Source organism: Vicugna pacos, chromosome 19 (assembly GCF_048564905.1).
Source record: "Vicugna pacos chromosome 19, VicPac4, whole genome shotgun sequence".
NCBI lineage: Eukaryota > Metazoa > Chordata > Mammalia > Artiodactyla > Camelidae > Vicugna > Vicugna pacos.
Genome location: NC_133005.1, coordinates 5,656,880 through 5,676,417, shown reverse-complemented (window position 1 = coordinate 5,676,417; position 19,538 = coordinate 5,656,880). Strand labels below are relative to the sequence as shown.

The window sequence follows — 19,538 nt, the reverse complement described above, 5'->3', positions numbered from 1 at the left end:
TTCCTCGCTGAGCATCTCCAAGGGACAAGCCAGGGCTCACCCACCATCAGATGTCACCACCAAAGCCCGAAAAGGAGAACAAACCACAACTCGGACCTGAGAGAAACCAGATGAGAGAGTGGGAAACAGACCAAGCAGGCCACCAAACCCCTCGGCAGAGGGGAACACGCCCTGAGGCGCAGGCAGGCAGCGGGCTCAGCACCGCGGCCGAGGTCGGGGGTCTGAAGAGCCAGGCTGAGGTTCTGGATCTCTAACAGACCAACCCTTCGTAGACCACTGGGCCTGTTTGCCCATCACAAAAACTTCCTCCAAGAGGGCACCAGGCTCAGAGGGCAGACGGTGTGCAACCAAGCCATGCAGGCACGGTCAAAATCCTGACTTAGCGCCACCAGCACAGCTCACAGAAATTCCTCTTAGGGCCACATCTCCCAGGAGCCCTCACCCCTCGTCCCCCTTTCCTGATCTCCGTGGCAACCAGGAAAGGACCAGCGTGTCTAATCTCAAGGATGCTGTGGCACAACAGCGGGACAAGTGCAGGATGCTCAAAGGTGACACCTCCCCAAACACGGACATCACTGACACCACAGGAAAGTGGGAAGGGGAAGAATCCAGAGTCAACAATGAGTTTTACATAAAACAAGGAAAAGAGAAGGATTTTTTTCAAACCTCCATTCCAAACCAGAAGTTTTACAACGGCACCCCAGGGCGAGGACTGGTATACTCTGCATTCTAAAACACCCTTAATTAGTTGCATTTTACAAACCTGAGCATTTTATATACAAGTCTGGGTTTCAGACTTCTCTAGAAGCACGGGAAGTCATGGCACTCCTGCGTTCGCATGCACAGGACAGCAGGTCCCGCCAGCCGCTCCTCGCCTGGGGCCCCAGACGCCGGCGCTCACACCCACACGGGAAACCCAGAGACTTCACAGAAGGGATCATGCCTCTATCAGCAGAACCCTTTTTTTAAATGACTAACTGGCAGACAATTTAGAGTATCTGACTGGCTTCTCAAACTTCATGTACTTTCTGCTGGATTTCATAATCTTCCCCCCATGGTGCCCCTACAGGAGACAGAGCCATGAGGAGGCTGGCAGAAGCGATGAAACTAATCAAGCTGATTTTTAACAAAATAAAACATGATTTCACCCAGCCAGGAGCAAACAAGGCTTGATTTGTTCAGGTATTTAGGATTTATTAAAGAAACTACCAGAGTGGGGCTTTCTCTCATTTCCTTCTGTCCTTCCAGTGTGGGCTTCACCCTAATTCTTACTCTTCCTGACTGCTTGACAGCACCCTCACCTCCAGATGTCCTCAAGGTGTGCAGCTTTTGAAGAATGAAGCTGCCATTCCCCGGAGCTGTAATACAGGTGTAATACTAGCAGGTTCTTAAGTCAAGAATTCATCCCAGTTTTCTTGAAGTTGAATACATTACCCCAACTGTCAGGCAGAAATAAAAGAAATCACCTCGTCATCAAGCCAGAAGGGCCAGAGATAAGAAAGTCCTCTGATGTCACCACACTTTCTGCAATAAAACAGACAGAGCGCAGAACAGGTCTGGCCTCATTTCCTTCGCCTGGCTGAGCAGACCGTCCAGGCACAATAAAGCAGGCCCCTCCTACGGCGGCCCTGGGAGGGCCAAAGAGGTCTCCGGTTGCGCCTGGCTAAGACCTGCACCTCTCACCTGGACCGCATCTCAAAGGCAAGGGGAGGAGGGGGCAGGAGCCGGCATGCCCTATGAGGCGCTCCCTGCCCGAGGCCCAGAGACCTGCTCCTGCGATTACAGGATGGCATCAGAGGAGCAGCTCTACTTCTGTCTCACCAAGTCCTCCCCTCCCAAGTCTCGCCTCTCTGGTCTTTCAAGATGAGTCAAGCTTTTTATTTCGGCCTCCAAGCTGCCGCACACCAACGCTGCCTCTGAGCCTCTCAGGTTTCACGGCCCTGCTGTTTACATTTTCAAAGCTTGACAAACCCGGTTTAGCATCTGAAATAGGAAGTTCTTCGATGGATGGGAGTGTTAAGAAACAGGGCCCTTGGCTGCCCGCCAGTCACAAGGGGAAAGGACTTGACAACAGAAGTGTGTGCCTCTGAAGTCAAACAGGTGGGTAAGATCACATCACGCTGAAGCCACACAGAGGAAGCGAAGCTCTGGTATCGTTCCAGCAAACGCAATATTAACACACAGCTGCCACGAACTGTTCCTGGACCCTCACCCGAGGCCTCTGGGCCTCCACCTGCTGCACCCACCTTCCGGGCCAAAGCCCACTTCAGGTCTAGCCAAGCCGTCCGTCCCTCTAAGGGCCTCCCCTGATGCCCCTAGTCTCAGGGAGACCCCGACTTCCACCGCGGGCTGCACAGCACCGCAGGATCTGGTCCCACTGAGGCAAGGACTGTGCCCTCCTGGTGCCCGGCCGAATCCCCAGCAGGCAGCCCAGTGGCTGTTAAAGGCTTGCAGGGAGAAGGGCTCTGCGAGGTCAAAACTATTTTCATCCTGATACCAGGACATCACTTGCCTTTTCACTCTCGCTCACTCACGAGTACAGTGCAGTTTTCCAGACACTGCAAGATGTGCCATGACAGACTGTCCTCGTGGCTAAGGGATTGTCTGCTTCACGTTCTCATGTTCTAAACACGTCTGTTTAAGTTTTTCATGTGGTGAAGACACGGCTATAACCCATAAAAACTCTTTGGGGTCCTCAGTAATTTTAAGGTATCCCCAAAACCGTGAGAACTGCTGGTCTAGCACAAGGTCTGGCATACACCTGGCAATGCTTAAATACTTTGTGAATGATCAATCAATCAGCCAAAGATGGGAAGATGAAACCTCTTTCTATCAACATACTGATGTCTAGTCTGTAGTCTGTTATGGGCAAAAGATGGAAAAAAAGAGGTGCACAGGGGTCCATTCACTGTTTTTTGGTTGAGAAGGGAAAGAAACAGATTCCCCAGCCAGTTGGCTGTGTGGGTAAGTGGACGGGTGGTGAGGGGTCAGGTGAGTGGGCAGACGGGGTGAGGGATCACAAGGGTGGACAGGCGGGTACACAGACGCTGATCTGCTGGATGGCGGCTGGACAGCTGGTAGCAGGGCAGACGAGTGGGAAAGTTCCAGCCCCTCTGTGTTCAGTCACTCCAATGGCCCCCAAACCTGTCTGGCAGCTGTCAGTCTCACTCGCCACCTTCTAACACACAAATCTCATCCTGTTACGCCCATGGGTGAAATGGTCCCCACTACCTCCAGAATTAGCTTCAAGTTAATTCCTTTTAGAACAAAGGGTAGGAAGAAAAAAATAATAAAGTCCAGACAGCACAACCCCCGTAATCCACCCTCCCACCTCTCCTCCCCACCCTCCCCTCCCACCTCTCTGTCCTGCCCTCCCACCTCTCCGCCCCGCCCCCACCTCTCCGCCCCGCCCTCTCCAGCCATCTATCTGAAGATTCAGCCATGTCACTGTACTCCGCAGCTCCCGAATTCCACTCTACAGTTTAGGGCTTCTATACACTTTCTACTTAAAATGCCACTGCCCACCGTGTCTACCAGGCCGGCTCATTCTATGGAGCCCCGCGCTCAGTCACAGACCCCCCGGGATGTGGCCCCAGCCTCAGAGCTCAACTTCAGCCGACACAGCCACCTGCAGACTTGAGCTCACACTGACTGTCCCTTCTCCAAGCAGCCACCATGCTTCATCACCTACACGGCAGAACCTCACAGCTGGTGACAGGCGGGTCAAGTCCTCGTCACTGATCATGTCAGACTCTGCTCCACGTGAAATCTCAAGAGCTACAACACAAAATTCCAACAGCCACCATGACTGTACCTGCTCTGTGCAAGCACTTCACAGTTATTAACTCCTTAAGCCACTGAAATAAACTTGCATTTAAGGTTCTACTGTCCACATTGTACAGATGAGGAAAGAAGAGGCCAGAAGACCAAAGTATCCTCTAGAAAACCACGCAGGTAGTCAGTGGCAGCACCCGGATGCACCCCTGGGCCCATCAGATTTCCCTCCCCTTCAGCCTCCCTGCCTCTATCACCCCTTCACTGTACTGTGCCCTGTGTCAAAGTCCGGGATTATGGGGCAGTGAAATCTGTGTCGCCAATTTAATCAAGCAACAGTCCAGCAGTACCCTTCCAGGAAAAAGCTCACATACCCAAAAGCAGTTTCTCTTGTGCAGAAAGCACTTAATATCTGCTGAAGGAAGGGAGGAAGGAAGGGAAGGAAGGAAGGGAAGGAGGGAAGGAAGGAAGGGAGGGAGGGAGCGAAGAAGGAGAAATGGCAAATCAATAACTACAAACATATTCCAAAGGCTAAGAAAGATGGTACAGAAGACAAATCAGATTTTTCCAGGACTGATTAGCAATAGCTGTCTCTCAAATGTCAGAGCAGAATAAAAGGCAGAGGGAAAGGATGGCAAAAGCAGAAACAACCACAAAATGCTCTGACTCTTCAAAGTCAAGAGAGAAGAATTCCAGCCAAGATCAAATTAGAGACAATCAGATCAGTTCCAGGGCACTTACGTTCCAGGAAAGAAGGAATAAATTCCTTCCACTGACTCTCTAATTCATTTATTAGTCATCAGAAAGAACAGAAAATCTGAAAACTGTCTGTTAGTAGAATGGGCAGCTTAAGATACCACTGGAAATAAGGTTCCCTTGGGGAAAAGCCTGCCTTTGGAGTGTTCCGACCTTCCCTTCTCGGCACCCTCCTCCTCCCCACACACTGAACACCGGCGCCCACCTCCCCAGCTTACCTTCACAGGCTGTCCTCTGCCAACAGAATAAAGCCTGTGGATCTCAGTGCTGGAAGGACCCCAGGCTCGCCCAAGTGCAAGCTCTGCGGCCTGACGCTCTGGCCGAGGGATCAGCCCAGTCCATCACACCTGCCCCCTCGACGGAACGGCCCCGGGCCTTCTCCCGCTGCTCCGACACTCGGCCTTCTGCTATGAGCCCGCTGGTCACTCACCGCCAGCCTGAGCTTCCCGAGGGCAGAGACCATGCCTGCTGGTGTCCCCAGGGTCTAACAGGATATCACGCACTTCACAGGTGGCCACTGAAGTCATGCAGGGTGAATGATCACGTGAGTCATCACGGTCACACGTCTATACCTCTTGCTCAAATCATCGCACCTCTATTCTTGGCCTTAGGGTTCATTCTCCCCCAGCAGCCAGAGTGACCGCCAGACAATTTAAGTCAGATCAGGCCACTTCCATTCTCTCCGCCTTCCGACAGCCCCAACCACACTTCAAATAAAGCCCAAGACCTCTCCGTGGCTTCCTGGGCCCCCCATAAGCACCGCACGTACCCCCACACCCCCCCCATCAACTGCACGCTCCAGGCCCGCTGCTGCCTCGGGGCCTCTGCAGTGCTCTTCCTTGTTTAGAACCTTCTTCCCAGACGTCCCCACAGTCACCACCTTCCAGCACCTGCACAGAGTCCCTCCCTGGCCCCTGTTATCTGTGGTGGCCTGGCCCTTTACTCTGCTTCGTTCTCTTTATAGAACTTGCAACCACCTGCCATTACGTATGGTCCATTGGTTACTCACGAGACCCACCCTGTCCAAGGTGGCAGCTACCAGCCACCTGTGGCTACTGAGCACTTGAGATGTGGCTGGTCCAAACCGGGTTGTGCTATAAGTGCAAAATACAACCCAGATTTCAAAGACTTAGTACCCAAAAAAAAGTTTTTTAAAAAATCAACAAATAAGGAAAACACAGGGTAGGCCTAGTTGTGATAAGCGCTGTAGAGAGAAAACATTGAGAAGGGGATAGAAAATGCCATGGGTGGGGCTGGTATTTCCAATGAGACAGAGGAGGCGACATCTGTGCAAAGACTCTCAGGAAGGAGGAAGTGGGACCGCGGACATCTGGGTCTCCACGCCTCCAGCAGACAGAAATGCGACGCAAAGGCATCACTGATCGGAATGGAGAAGCCATCCCTCTGGACACAGGGTGCACGGAAATAGAGAGCTTCCCCCTTTATGGTACAGGCCTGTCACCCGAAGGCGGTTTCCCCAGCCAGTAAGTCGCTCCCAGGCTTCCTCGCAGCCACGTGTGGCCACGTGACCAACGGAAGGTGAGCGCTAGTGACGTGTCTCTTCCACACCAAGGAGGCCAAGAAGTGGGTGTGCCTTCCCCACCCGCTGGCTCCCTTCCACTGGCTGGAGAGAAAAGTCACCTACTTACGTGAGCAGAAGATAAACTTCTTTGGTGGCTTTAGGGCTAAGCCATTAAAACGTGGGGGGAAATGTGTTACAGACGCCAGCAAGGGCCCCTCCACACCTGATTACCTCCCCGCTCTGGAGCTGAGGACCTGCTGCGACCTACCCCCTTCTCTGTGCGCAGGGCTCGTCCCACAGCTGACTGCAGGCCCGCCTGGTCCCCGTGGACACTGAGTGTGCGAGCCCTGTGCAACAGCAGATTTAACCAATCGCGCCTAAAACCAGTTCTGACACACCACCGAGACTGGCCTCCTACTCACTCTGAACTCCAAGCCCTTCCACCCCATCGAGGGTTAAAGGTCCCCCCACCAACCCTGTCCTTTTCATCAGACACTGGAATTGAACAGTTAATCCAACCAAGGCGTTAGCAGCTCAAACAACAAAGCTCGCCAAGAGTCAAAATTCCTCAATCATTTGAACAGAGGTACTCTGGGGGAAACGCTACCCCCTGTACCCTTAATATATTAGAATAGTCAAAGTTGGCCGTAAGAACAAGAAAAGCTTAATTAAGGAGGAGACGTTTTACAAGACAACTAAATGCCTTGTGTGATCTTGGACTGAATCTTGGACCAGAGAAAAAGACAGCACGGGGCAATCTGGAAAATGTGACTGAATCAGATGAGTGGATAACACTGCGTCGGTGACACTCTCCTGGTATTTACTACAGTTGTACAAGGAGATAACACTCGGAGAAGCTGGATGAAAGACACATGAGAACTCTGCACTACTTTTGCAATCTTTTGTACATATTTCAAAATAAAAAATTTTTTTAATGTTTTTAAAAAAAAAAAGTCTCCACGCAGCATCACACGCGAGCCCAGCCCAGGACGGCTGACGTCTTCCGCACAGCTGCCCTTCTGCCTGACCGCGCAGGAGGGGCTCCTGTAAAAGCACTAACTTTAGGGAAAGGAATAAAACAGACCAAAATCTACTATTTTTTAAAGCTTTATCCCCGCAACTTTTTTCCCTTTTGAGCTCGTCTCCATCACCCTGAATCATTTTTTTCTTGACAGCTCCCTGGGGAACTTCAAGCCCCGTTTAGAAGCACCTCACGAAGTGATCTGCCTGTGCCCCACACTGGGTCGGTGTGGGGGCTTAGACTGTTAATAAGTTCTGAAAATAAGAATCAGTAGGTGCACCCAGGCAAGGGAGCACGAGACCACGAGACCACAAGGCCACGATGGCTTAAGAAAGCAAGCTCCTGAGAGTGGACATGCCATGGTGGGTTCAGAATCCTAAGTCTCTGACACTGAAAATTCTTATTCTAAGCTTTATTTATCCTCTTGGGATCATAAGCCCCATCCCCACCCCCACCTCGAGGAGGAAACAGGACTGACTTTCTAACAGCATCCTAATTTCAATGCTCTCTCTTGGAAAAAAAAAAATTAGATCTTACCAAGTTCTGCTCTGAATACCAGATTCACTACACCACTGTTTTCAAACTGCCGACCATAAAATCAGTTTAGAGGATAACAATCGTGTTTTTTTTTAATTAATGAAATAGTAGAGAGTAGAAAAGAGCATGCATTGGGCTGATAAATGTCTCACTGCAAGATGTCTTAAGTACATAGTCCTGCACAATCGTCATCAGCCTTCCAAAGCACAAACGTCCTTCATTTTCAATATGATTAACTCTTTTTCACTAAGTCAGAGGGAAAAAAATGTTTTAAATGGATCTTATGTTCACAATAACTTTTATTAGAAAATCTGAAATGTGTTCCCACAGGCAAAAAGTACTGTTGTACACTGAAGTCAAAAACTTTTCCTGCAAAGTATTTCCCTCATACGAGTGCATTACAAAGAGGAAAAAATGAAACATTACAGTGAGGAAACCCCACACACACCACCTCGACCAAGTGATCAAAGTCTGCATCCCGAGGGACGGGACAGACTGGCACCACGAACCCCCCGGGACAGGAAACGGGGGCTCAGTATCACGTGGTTTTCTCGTCAAAACTGCCATACCTTCAACTGAATCGTGACTAGACATCAGAGGAACCCAAATGAGGGGCACTCTACAAAATGACTGGCACTCTTCTGAGGCTGAGAAACTGCGGCAGACCGGGAGAGATTTGGGAGACACGACAACGACCCGCCGGGTGGGGTTCGGCAGAGGATCCTGGAACAGAAGAAGGATGCTGCGGGAAAGCTGCGCCGTCACTCCCGCTGCCCCGGGTCATCCCTGAGTTCTGACGCCGGGGTTACGTAAGATGCTCATGTCCGGGGAAGCTGGGTGAAGCGTACATGGGAACTTTAAGTCTAAAATTATTTCAAGTTAAACAGTGAAGACAAACCTTTCCTGAAGGAACATGAGTGCTCTGTCCAAAAACTATGTATCAGTGAAACACAGTGTTGTACCTCAAATATTCTAACCTTGAGCATTCGACGTGCAATTTGTGTATAATTAACGCAATACACAGGGAAAGCCCGAAGCTGTCCGTCCATACCCAGGCTTCTCCCTGTCCCGTCCCCCTGTATAAAATAAAGCAGCACAAGTTTAATACCAAATCGTATTTACTAAAAACTCTTAGTCACTGAAGAGCAGTTTTTAAACTACTGGTACTCACACACTGTGTAAGTACATTATATACATTAAGATACTGTTAAATTTTGTGTATGAAAAAACATCAGCCACTTGCTTCACGTTATCTAAAAGAAAGGAAAAAACCTCCATGTGCTCCAAACGCCACGAGTCAGCACCAGCGCTGCCCTCCCTGGGGAACCACAGTCACCCCAGAAACCACGGCACCTTCTATCCAGCAGCCCCCCAAACCCAGCAGCCTTCCTTCTCCAACCCCCAACTCCCTCCCTGCTTTCTCCTCCTCCTCTTTAAAACAAAAGCAGACACACACACACCCACTTCTCCTGGGCTGAGCCCAGGTCTGCAATGCCCAGGTGAGGGCTGGGGTCTGAGTGCCCCACGCAAGCAGCAGAGACCAGGAAGATTGTATTCTGGGAGCCAAACTGCACAGGCGAACACAGCTTAGCCCTCACCTTCCTTTAACCCCTCCATTAGCTGGAAGGGCAGTCCGCAGGTGCCACCTCCAGGCCCTCACCCCCGGGCTCCCGCCTGCACGGTATCACCTCCCACCCCTCACCTGAAATAGTTCCCTCCAGAGAAAGGAGCCAGTCACCTCCCCGGCCAGCTGGGCTTGGACCTCAACCTGCAGCCAGGGACCCCATCTGCTTCCCTCCTTGTTGGTCACGATGTCCCTTCTCCTTCCTCCCTCCCTCTCTTCACTGCCTGGCCCTCTACTCCGGCCTCTGTCAGTAACAAGGTGATTGTAAAAATCAGCAGCAGCTCTGATTTGTCAGCAGTGTGCTGACACTCCACGTACACGCTCTTCATCTAAACCCCTCAACAACTGATGCGGGTTCATTTTTCAGCAGCGGCTCTCACATGCTGTGGCTTCAGCATCCTTTTACAACGCTTTAAAATTACCGAGGAGCCCAGAGAGCTTTTATAACTGTTGCTACAGCCATTTACAGTTACCACATCAGAAATGAAAAGTGGGAAGTTTTTAAGACCCAGGATGCACGACATCATGACACATCGCGTAGCTTCTGGAAAACTCCACCACGCCCTCATGAGAGACGAGCGTAAAGGAGCAAGTGTGGCTGTGAAAACAGCGCTGACTTGTGAATCCCTCAAAAGAGGCTCCGTGACTCCCAGCTGGCCCCGGACCACACCTGGCGCATCCCTGTGTGACAAGAGAAGAAACGAGGTCTAGGACTAAAACCCACCTGCCCAGGTCACTCAGCCACCTACTGACAGCTCTGCTGTAACCCCGCTCACGGAGTTCTGCAATCCACACCCCTTCGCTCTTCACCACGGTTCTCCTCGGAGACAACACACAGCCTCTGTCACCTTCAAGTGACCCACCTCCAAATGTGCATCCGGAGAGCTGATAACCCACCTGAGCTCCTGCTGCCTGGATCCCCCACCAGCATCCTGAGCCCAACTCAACTGGCCGCCATGGCCCTTCCCTGACCAGCTCCTGGCCTAGGAAGGGTCACTGCTCCACTGAGCAGGCCCCAGCAACTCAGTCGGTCATCGGACTCTTTGCCTCTCTGTGTCCTACTGATCGGTCTTAAAGGATGTCTCTTGCAAATGCAAAAAACAGGATATAAAACAGTTATGCTTTATGTCACTTCACAAACAGGAAAAAAAGACTGGATTCAAAGGCACCAAAACTTCAGGAGGAGTTATCTCTGGACCATGGAATTATGAGGGATTTTCGATTGATTTCTTTGGTACACTTTTCAGCACATGTGTTTTAAAAGCACACAATTATTTTCACAATCAGAAAATACCGTAAAAGCTTCTTCAGGGTTTGGTTTGTAAGTTTTATCCTTTGACTGTGCCCTTCTTCATTACTTACAACTCCAACCCAGTCCAGAACCCCACCGTTACGGGCCGTACCTCCGTTCTCTGTGTGATCCTCCCACGCTGGCCTCTGCCCACTCACATGGACACCTGAGGCCACCAGGGCTCGCAGCCCACAACACTGCATGAGGGGTGCATGAGGGACACTTGGCCCAGACCTTGGCAAACAGTAAAGAAATGTTCATTGTTGCTGGAGCTGGTATGACTATTTCTCTACCCTGCTGCCAGATGAACCGGCTGAAAGCACTAACTGGCAAATGACGACCGTTTTAAAGCCATCAGTAGCTCCCAGTGCTTGATAATAATAGCCGATATTTATAGGGCCCGATAGTGTTAGCAAGTGTCACCTCACTCAGCCACCACCTCCGCCCCACCTCCCCCGGGTGGCCCTGCGAAGATCTCTGTCTTACAGATGAAGAAACGGAAGCACAGAGCACTTGAGTAAAGTGCCAAGGCACAGAGCAAGCACGTGGACGGGCAGGGGTCAAACCCAGCTCAGTCTTACTGTCCAAAAGAACTTTCCATGACGGGCGCGCTCTATATCTGCACGGCTCAGTATGTAGCTACTGGGCATTTGAGATGTGACCTGTGCAACTAAGTAACTACATTTTAAATTGCATTTAATGTTAATTTAAGTAGCTGCAGGCGGCCAATGACACTGGCCAGCACAGGACTGGAGTATAAAAGCCCCAACTCCCAGCTTAACCAAGAAAAGCCCTCACGACACCCTGCCCACTCACCTCTCACCCAATCTTTACAAAAAGCTTCTAAAAATCCTATAAATCCTATAAAAGTTAGCCTAAGATCCCCGGTATCTGTACTCAGGGCCATCTGCCAGCCATCCCCACCCTCTAAGTCTTCGTATGGCAGAGGGGCTTTAGAAATGAGAGTAAGAGGGGAGGGTACAGGTCAGTGGTAGAGTACGTGCTTAGCATGCATGAGGTCCTGGGTTCAATCCCCAGTACCTCCGTTCAAAATAATAATAATAACAATAACAACAACAATAATAACAATAACAATAAAAATAAATTTTTTTAAAAGAAATGAGAGTAAGAAAGACTTCAGTTCAAATCCGGACTCCACAGTGACCTGGCTGTGTGACCCCAGGCAGGCTGTTTCAGTCTCTGAGCCCGGCTCCCCATCTGCAAAACGGAGTGACTATGCTAACTTCCTAAAAGCATCAGCCAGGCACTTCACAGACACTCTCTAAATGGTGGCGGGTAACACCTCCTTCAGGGCTCAGTTCAAACTCCATGGTCTCATCTAAGAGACCCTGGGAAGCCACGGAGAGCTTCCTCCAGCCTGCAATATCCCCTAAAGGCTCTCTCTCAACCGCACTGACTCTACTGTTATTTTTGTGTGTGGCGTGTCCATCTTCTCTGCCACAAGCCGGCTGTCCCCAGAGCCCAAGGGCTTCTGTCATCAGTTAGCCCCAAGACAACAAGTTACCAGGTGAAGGGCTCTGGAGGGAAGTGGATCCAGGTCAGCCCAGCTTTCTAACATGAGGAGTCTCAGTTTCCCCTCTGCAAAATGGGGATAAAAAGTCAGTGAGCTGGTGGGAGGGGAAATGAAGCTGCCCAGGTAGACAAATGAGCTAGGTGCCTGCAGTGCACCTTGTGACAGACACCTCCCACCCTTAATACGAGAGGCTGGTGTCACCATCACACGCCCAAGAGAGCACCACGGAACTGTTTTCTTGACATCCTTGCTCTTAAAATGGGAAGACTTCAGTACACTCTAAAGATTTCAACTCCAATCAAAATACCACGGGCATTTTTTCTTTCTCTTTTTCACTAGATCGACATGATACAAAAGTCTACCTGAGCGGCTAATCAGAGAGGCTGAGAACATTCACAGAATAAAAGGCATGTGTGGACTTATCTTATCAGATAAGAAAGCACATTATAAAGCTAAAAGCTAGCTGGTCTGTCGCCAGCACTCGGCAAAAACAACTTTTTGGGTAAAACATTTTTTAAATACTTGTTATTGAATCAAGTTACAATCATTAAATCCTAAAAGTAACAGTAATAACAACAGCCAATCTTCACAGAGCCCTTGCTATCTGCCAGGGACTGTGTGAGAGCTTTGGCCCCACGCAGTATCCCTTTTGAACCTCACAACAGTGTTTTTCACACTGCCAACTGCAAGTCATGGGTGGATCTAGCATTTTTTAAAGTGGGACAGAATAAAATAGGACAGAATAGAAATTAGGAGTGAATTGCATGTAATACCTCATAAATCTTTTACCTATCTACAGAGCTTCAACATAAAATGTGCTTTTTAGCCTTCTCGCTAAAATCTGGAACAAGTCAAGGATGCCCACTCTCACCACTTCTATTCAACATAGTCCTGGAAGTCCTAGCCACAGCCATCAGGCAAGAAAAAGAAAGAAAAGGGATCCAAATTGGAAGGAAAAGGTAAAATTGTCACTATATGCAGATGACATGATACTACATATAGAAAATCCCAAAGATTCCACACAAAAACTACTGGAACTGATAAATGAATTCAGCAAGGTAGCAGGATACAAGGTTAACGTACAGAAATTGGTTGCATTTCTTTACACTAACAATGAAATAACAGAGGAAAAGTTAAAAAAAAAAAAAACCTTTTAAAATCACATCAAAAAATACTCAGGAATAAACCTGATCAAGGAGGTGAAAAGACTTACATGCAGAGAACTATAAAACACTGATAAATAAATCTGAAGGTGATTCAAAGAAATGGAAAGATATCCCATGTTCTTGGATTGGTCTTCCAATCCAAGTTAATACTGTTAAAATAGCCATACCATTACTGAACACAAGTTCATGTGCCCGATGCACAGTGAGGTCAAACAAATCAAAAAGCTGGAGTTTGAGGCAGAGAAAGGTTTACTGAAGGGCTGAGAAAGACAGGTGGCTTATACCCAAAAAACCGGACCCCCAACTCCTCGAATGGTTTCAGCTGAGCATTTTTTAAAGGCGAGCTGAGGGAGGGGTGACCCAGAGGCTGTGATCAGCTGTGTGCAATTCTGATTGGTTGACAGTGCTCAGTCCTTAGGCACCAGAAGGTCTGGGGGCTATGTGCTCATGATCATCATGTAGTTAATTTCTCCCATTTGGTGGTAGTTTTTAGCATCTGAAAAATTCAGGAAATATGCATGAGATGCTATTACCTGGGAACTTCAGGGAGGAGCTACAGCAGAGGATATGTGGGAGGGGTGGGGGCCTGTCCCAGGAAGGCCCCATGGGGTCCTGCTCAGTTAAGATACTACTCACAGCAATGTACAGATTTAACGTCATTCCTATCAAATAACCGATGACATTTTTCACAGAACTAAACCTAATAATCCTAAAATTTATATGGAACAATGAAAGGCCCAGAATTGCCAAAGCAATCCTGAGGAAAAAGAACAAAGCTGCGGGCACAACTCTTCCAGACTTCAGACAATATTACAGTTACAGTAATCAGAACAGCACGGCATTGGCATAAAAACAGACACATGGATCAATGGATCAGAATAGACAGCCCAGAAATAAACCCCACACACCTCTGGCCAATTAATCTTTGACAAAGGAGGCAAGAACTTACAATGAAGAAAAGACAGTCTTTTCGACAAATGGTGTTGGGAAAGCTGGACAGTCGCACAGAAATCAGTGAAGTCAGAACACTCACATCATACACAAAAATAAACTCAAAGTGGCTTTAGACTTAAATAAAAGACATGACACCATAAAACTCCTAACAGAGAACACACGCAAAACATTCTCTGACATAAACTGTAGCAATGTTTTCTTAGGTCCGTCTCCAAAGGCAATAGAAATAAAAGCAAAAATAAACAAACGGAACCTAATAAAACTTACAAGCTTTTGCACAGCAAAAGAAACCATCAACAAAATGAAAGGTAACCTACAGAATGGGAGAAAATATTTGCAAATGATGTGACCAACAAGCGTTTCTAATTATTATAAGACTATTAATGAGCCAACTAAAGACTCAAACAGTAAAAGAAAAATAAGCCTTCTATCTTCACCTAACAGATTCTCCGTCAGTCCTCTTCTTCAGAGTGACCACTGTCAGGCTTTTTATGAATTATTCTATTCAGATATGGGGGTGTGTGTGCCTGTATGTATACATTTTTTTAACACAACTCTACTATAGTGTGTGTGTGTAGATATCTTGTTTTTCTCACTTAATTCCCTACCTTGGAACTCTTTTAAGATCAACACATTCTTTTGTAAACACTACATAGCGTTCTTCCAAATGAATAAGCCACAATTTAACAAATCCTCCATCATTGCACATTTAGGTCATTTACGATTTTTTTGTGGTTACAATGATGATGCAGAAACATCCTTACACATATATCTTGGTAGGCAGGAATATAATCAGTAAAGTAAAATCTCAGAAATAAAATTTCTCAGCCAAAGAGTTTATAAACTTCTCTTCCTGACAGCTACTGTCAAATTTACCAATATGGAAGTTTCACAAGTCCTGGCCCTTTATGACTCCATCACCATTCCCTCGCCAGCACTCAGTGTTTTCAGTTAATATGCACCGATCTCACAGGTGAAAAACGATTTCTGATGGCTACTGTACCTTGCAAGCCTTTCCTCATGTGTTAGGCCCAATGTTTTTGGTTGGTCATTTGTATCCCTTTCCTTTTCACTGCCGACTCCTGGATCTTTGACAGTGCTCTTTGGAAGGTTACCAACGCTCTTGTCCCCAAGACCAAGGACCTCATCTTATTGACATCATCAGAGCACCGTCCCAGCAACATCTGACACCAACCACCACCACCCCCTTCAGGAGACCCTCCTCCTTCCCCACCATGACCACTTACTGTGCTGTACTTGTCCACGAGCTGCAAGCCAATTTTCTCCCTGGAATCCTAAAAAGAAGCATATCCTAGGGTCTAATCCCTGATTCCCTTTTCTTCTCTGTAAACATTTTTTTAATCTACTGTAGAGATCTGTTTCATACATAAAAACAAGATTTTCTCTTCCTAAGAAAGTTCCTCCTCACTGTAACATTCTTAAACTGTCACCTACATGCAAAAGTTTTCCAAATGTCAATCCTCACATCACCTGAGACCCATGTCTTTAACAGTCTGCTGAACACCAGCAGAGACAGATGTCCTTCCCACACTTCAGGTAATGAACAGGGTCAACACGTGGGCGGGACTCACCCTGGGCCAGACACTGTGCTTGTCCTGATGCCCGCTGCATCTCATGCAAGTCTCACTCCACCTGACCGTCCACCTTCCCCAAACCTTTTCCACCACCTTGCACATCAAACCTCAGTTAATGACCGTGTTCTTCCCCTTTCCCACCTTCCCACCCAGTGAACTGCCAAATCCTGTCCATTCTGCCAGCAAACCATCTCTATGGATCTTCCCAGCTTTCCCATCTCCACATCTGGCCCAGACTCCGCTTCCTTCCTCATCCTGCTGCTTCTTGCCCGTATCCTGCTTCCACCACCACCTCTTCCCTTCTGGGAATACAAATATCATCACATCAATCTACCTTCTCAAAGCACATGGCTTCTGGATATGTTTCCTGCCTCCTCTGCATGGAACTGGGCTCCAGGCCCACACTGTCAAGACATGTGCTCACAGCACCCCTCCCAGCCCGCCCAGTGTTTCATGATAGTCCAACCAGTATGCAGTCCCTCCCATACCAGACAGTAGGCTCCTGGAAGACACGTATCAGACCTCATTCGCCTTGTCTCCCAGGCAGCACAATGCCACGCACTTGGTAGGCGCTTAATAAGTGCTTTCTAAAGTTACTCAATACAGTCTTGTAGTACATGCTCCAAAACATCTTTATTCCAAAGAAGGAAATGAACTTCCATATATATGTAAATCCAAAATAAAGAAAAATCTTTTTAAATCACGTAAACGACCTCAGGGTCCATTTCCCTTGTATGATTGAATACACTTAGAAACATATATATTCTCTTAGAACTTATACAAAAGTCAAACTCCTTCCCTAAAAAGTTTTAGAAATAACTTAAAAATCACAAAAGCACTGGTTTCCAATCGTCACAAATCAGAACCATGACTCCCCATTTGCTAAAAGAAAAACAGATTCAGATGAGTCAAAGAAGGTTCTGGCAGTCTCTTGATTTCATGATCTTCTGATACTCCAGTCAGCTGTCAGAACTACCAGTGACCTCCAAAGCCGACACAACCAAAGGAGCAAAGGCCATATGGTAAGTCAAATATCCAACTTGATTGAGAAGCCAATAAAAACCAATGGCCTTACGTAAACTGCTCCTATCATTTGGAAGGAGACGCATCCCACTTAGATCTACTTCATTCCTTAAAATTATACCCATTTAAAAAGTAACTATCTAAAGCATCTTTCTTAACTGATTATAAAGTGCGCATTGAAAAGGAGGCACAGATTATTCTTCAGTGAATTCAGAGTCAAACCATTCTGAAAAGCATTACTTTGCAGAAACATACAAGATTAAATGCTGAATGTGTTTCTAATCCCCCCACCTTAACATCAGCATATTTTAAACACGTGTACTTAAGTGCCCTTGATTTTTTTTTCCAGGAAGCAAAACTCTGTTAAGCTTTCCCATCCACTCTTTAACCTGAAGTTAAGAACTGCTAACCTACCAATTAGAAGTTAGGGTTCACATTCAGGGAACAGAAATTACCTCTTACTAAGAGACTAAAAAGTAACACTGTTAATCGTTAGAGAACTTCTGAGTTTGCATAATTGAGGGGAGTTTGCCTGACACCTTTGGTGCTCCCCTCAAAGGAGTTACACCTTTCTGAAAGTGATCCCTAGATGCTTTTTAAAAGAGGAACAAGCAAACTTCCCCGAATTAGTGGGACCGGGAAGAGTTTACAGTAATCTTCTCCGTGGCCTGGGGAACTCTTCACTCCCAGGGTGCCCTCCAGGGCAGCGAGAAAGAGACGGCAAAGCTTCAAGTGCCCCAGGCCCCCAGAGGCCACAGCCAGGGCCCAGAGGGCCTGAGACCCGCTCTTGACACTTAAGTCGAGGCTAGCCTTGGAGGGGAGTTGGAGACCCACTTCCTCCAGGTGGGGACGCGTCGGGGGCGGCCTGCGCCCCGCCCCCCACCACTCACCTGCGATTCATGGGCCGGACCCTCACGGCCACCTTGACCGATGCCATTGCTCATCCCGGCCCGGCCCGCGCGGGCTCCCACCTGCCCAGCGCCCCGCGGCCGCCCGCGACTCCCGAGACTCGGACGGCGGTTCCCGCCCACTTCCCCCTCTGCCCCCGCCCCTCCGCTCCCGGCCGGACCCGGCGGCCCGCGGCGGCCCCACCTGCCCGGCCACTGCGCATGCCCAGAGGGACTCCAGCCCGCGAGATCCGTGCGCCGGGGTTTGGCCGCGGCCCGGAGGAGCGGAGGGGCGGGGCCTGGACGCCTGGGCGGGGCCGGGGTGGGCGGGGCCGGGATGCCTGGGCGCCGCCGCCGGAGGTTGGGAAATCCGGCAGATCCACACTGCAGGCAGTGCCCTGGGAGTCGCCTGAGATGGAGTAATTTCAGGAAAGCTTAAAACTCAGCCTCCTCCCCTGAAAAATGGGAGGAGAATGAAGAGGAGAGATTCGCAATAATTTAGTGCCAGCGCAAGGACCACAACCCTGGGAACAGATTACCAAAAACACAGTTCTTCAGACCTTAACAAGGACCTGGCTTTACCCCACTGTGCAGGAGTTAACTCATCCAACTTACAGAGCTAGAAACTGAGGCACAGTTATTAGCACAGCTTGTTGGTGGGCAACTCCTCTGTGGTCGTCTCCACTTCTCCGAGGCTGTCCAAGCGTGCGTTTTGAACCCCTCAACTCAGGGATAACAAGAAATGAAAATTAAAAGGATATCGAGGGTGGGAAGGGACAGACTGGGATTTCAAAATGTAGAATAGATAAACAAAATTATGTTGTATAGCACAGGGAAATATATACAAGATCTTGTGGTAGCTCACAGCGGAAAAAAATTGTAACAATGAATATATGTATGTTCATGTATAACTGAAAAATTGTGCTCTACACTGGAATTTGACACATTGTAAAATGACTATAACTCAATAAAAAATGTAAAAAAAAAAGGGAGGTATTGAGAGTTTTAAATGCGAATAAGAATGTCTACAGTGACCAAAATCAGATCTTCATTGTACTTTTTTTGCACTTATGTTACAGTTTAGTAGTTTTAACCTTAAGGGAGTTAGAGGTGGGGACGACCGTCTCCTGGCAACTTAACGGATTCTCTGGTAGAAGTGAGGTCTGACTCAGTCTCTTTTTGTAAATAGCGCGACACACACACACACACACACACACTCTCTCTCTCCCTCTCCCTCTCCCTCTCTCTCTCTCCCTCTCTCTCTCTCTCTCCCCCGCTCCCCTCTCCCGGAGAATCTACATTCATTCGTTCATTCGTTCATTCGGGCATTGAGCATTCGTTCACACGCACCCAGGACCCAACCTGTGAACCACTGGATTACCTGAAGGCCACGTTAATCAGCCCTGCCTTCTTCTTGCTACCCCATTCAGGGACGCTTAGCCCACCCACTCCAGCCCTAGGACCCCACCCTTCCTGCCTCTGGTCCCACAATTGACAAGTGGGGACGAGAAGGCCCAGAGAATACAGGGCCCCGTCCTCAAGATCCACTAGGCCCGCATGTTCCTAATGGGGCGACAAAGGGATACTTTGCCCGACTCGCCGATATTTCACGCCCGCAGGGCACCCGGGAGGTGGCTGGCACCTGCTCTAAGGTAGGTGGTATGGCCGAGTCTGAGGGGCTGCCCCTCCAGCAAGCCAGGCTCTGATGGAGACCGCAACGAATGGAGGCTGGGCTCCTGGGTTTGAGCCGCAGCTTCAGGCTAGCACTGGGAGTCGTCCAGTCTGTATTACTGGGCACCTTGGAACTTTTTGCTTTATCTGCATATCAGGAACAACTTAATGCATTAAGTGGGA

The 19,538-nt window shown here is 48.6% G+C and overlaps 1 protein-coding gene across 11 annotated transcripts in view; it reads right to left on the bottom strand.

Annotated features, from left to right (window-relative positions):
- KIF16B (kinesin family member 16B) overlaps window positions 1-17,829 on the bottom strand; it is a 257,261-nt gene extending 239,432 nt beyond the window's left edge. For 8 of the 11 annotated variants that reach the window (XM_072943791.1, XM_072943788.1, XM_072943794.1 and 5 more), the window contains exon 1: window positions 15,427-15,503. In XM_072943791.1, the coding sequence (XP_072799892.1) occupies window positions 15,427-15,488 (62 nt within the window). In that variant the 5' untranslated portion in view covers window positions 15,489-15,503. Of the gene's footprint in view, window positions 1-1,301; window positions 1,325-9,312; window positions 9,544-15,426; window positions 15,504-17,687 lie in introns of those variants that run through there. The other 3 variants (XM_072943787.1, XM_072943792.1, XM_072943793.1) reach the window with 3 other exon arrangements.
- Between the last annotated feature and the right edge of the window lie 1,709 nt (window positions 17,830-19,538).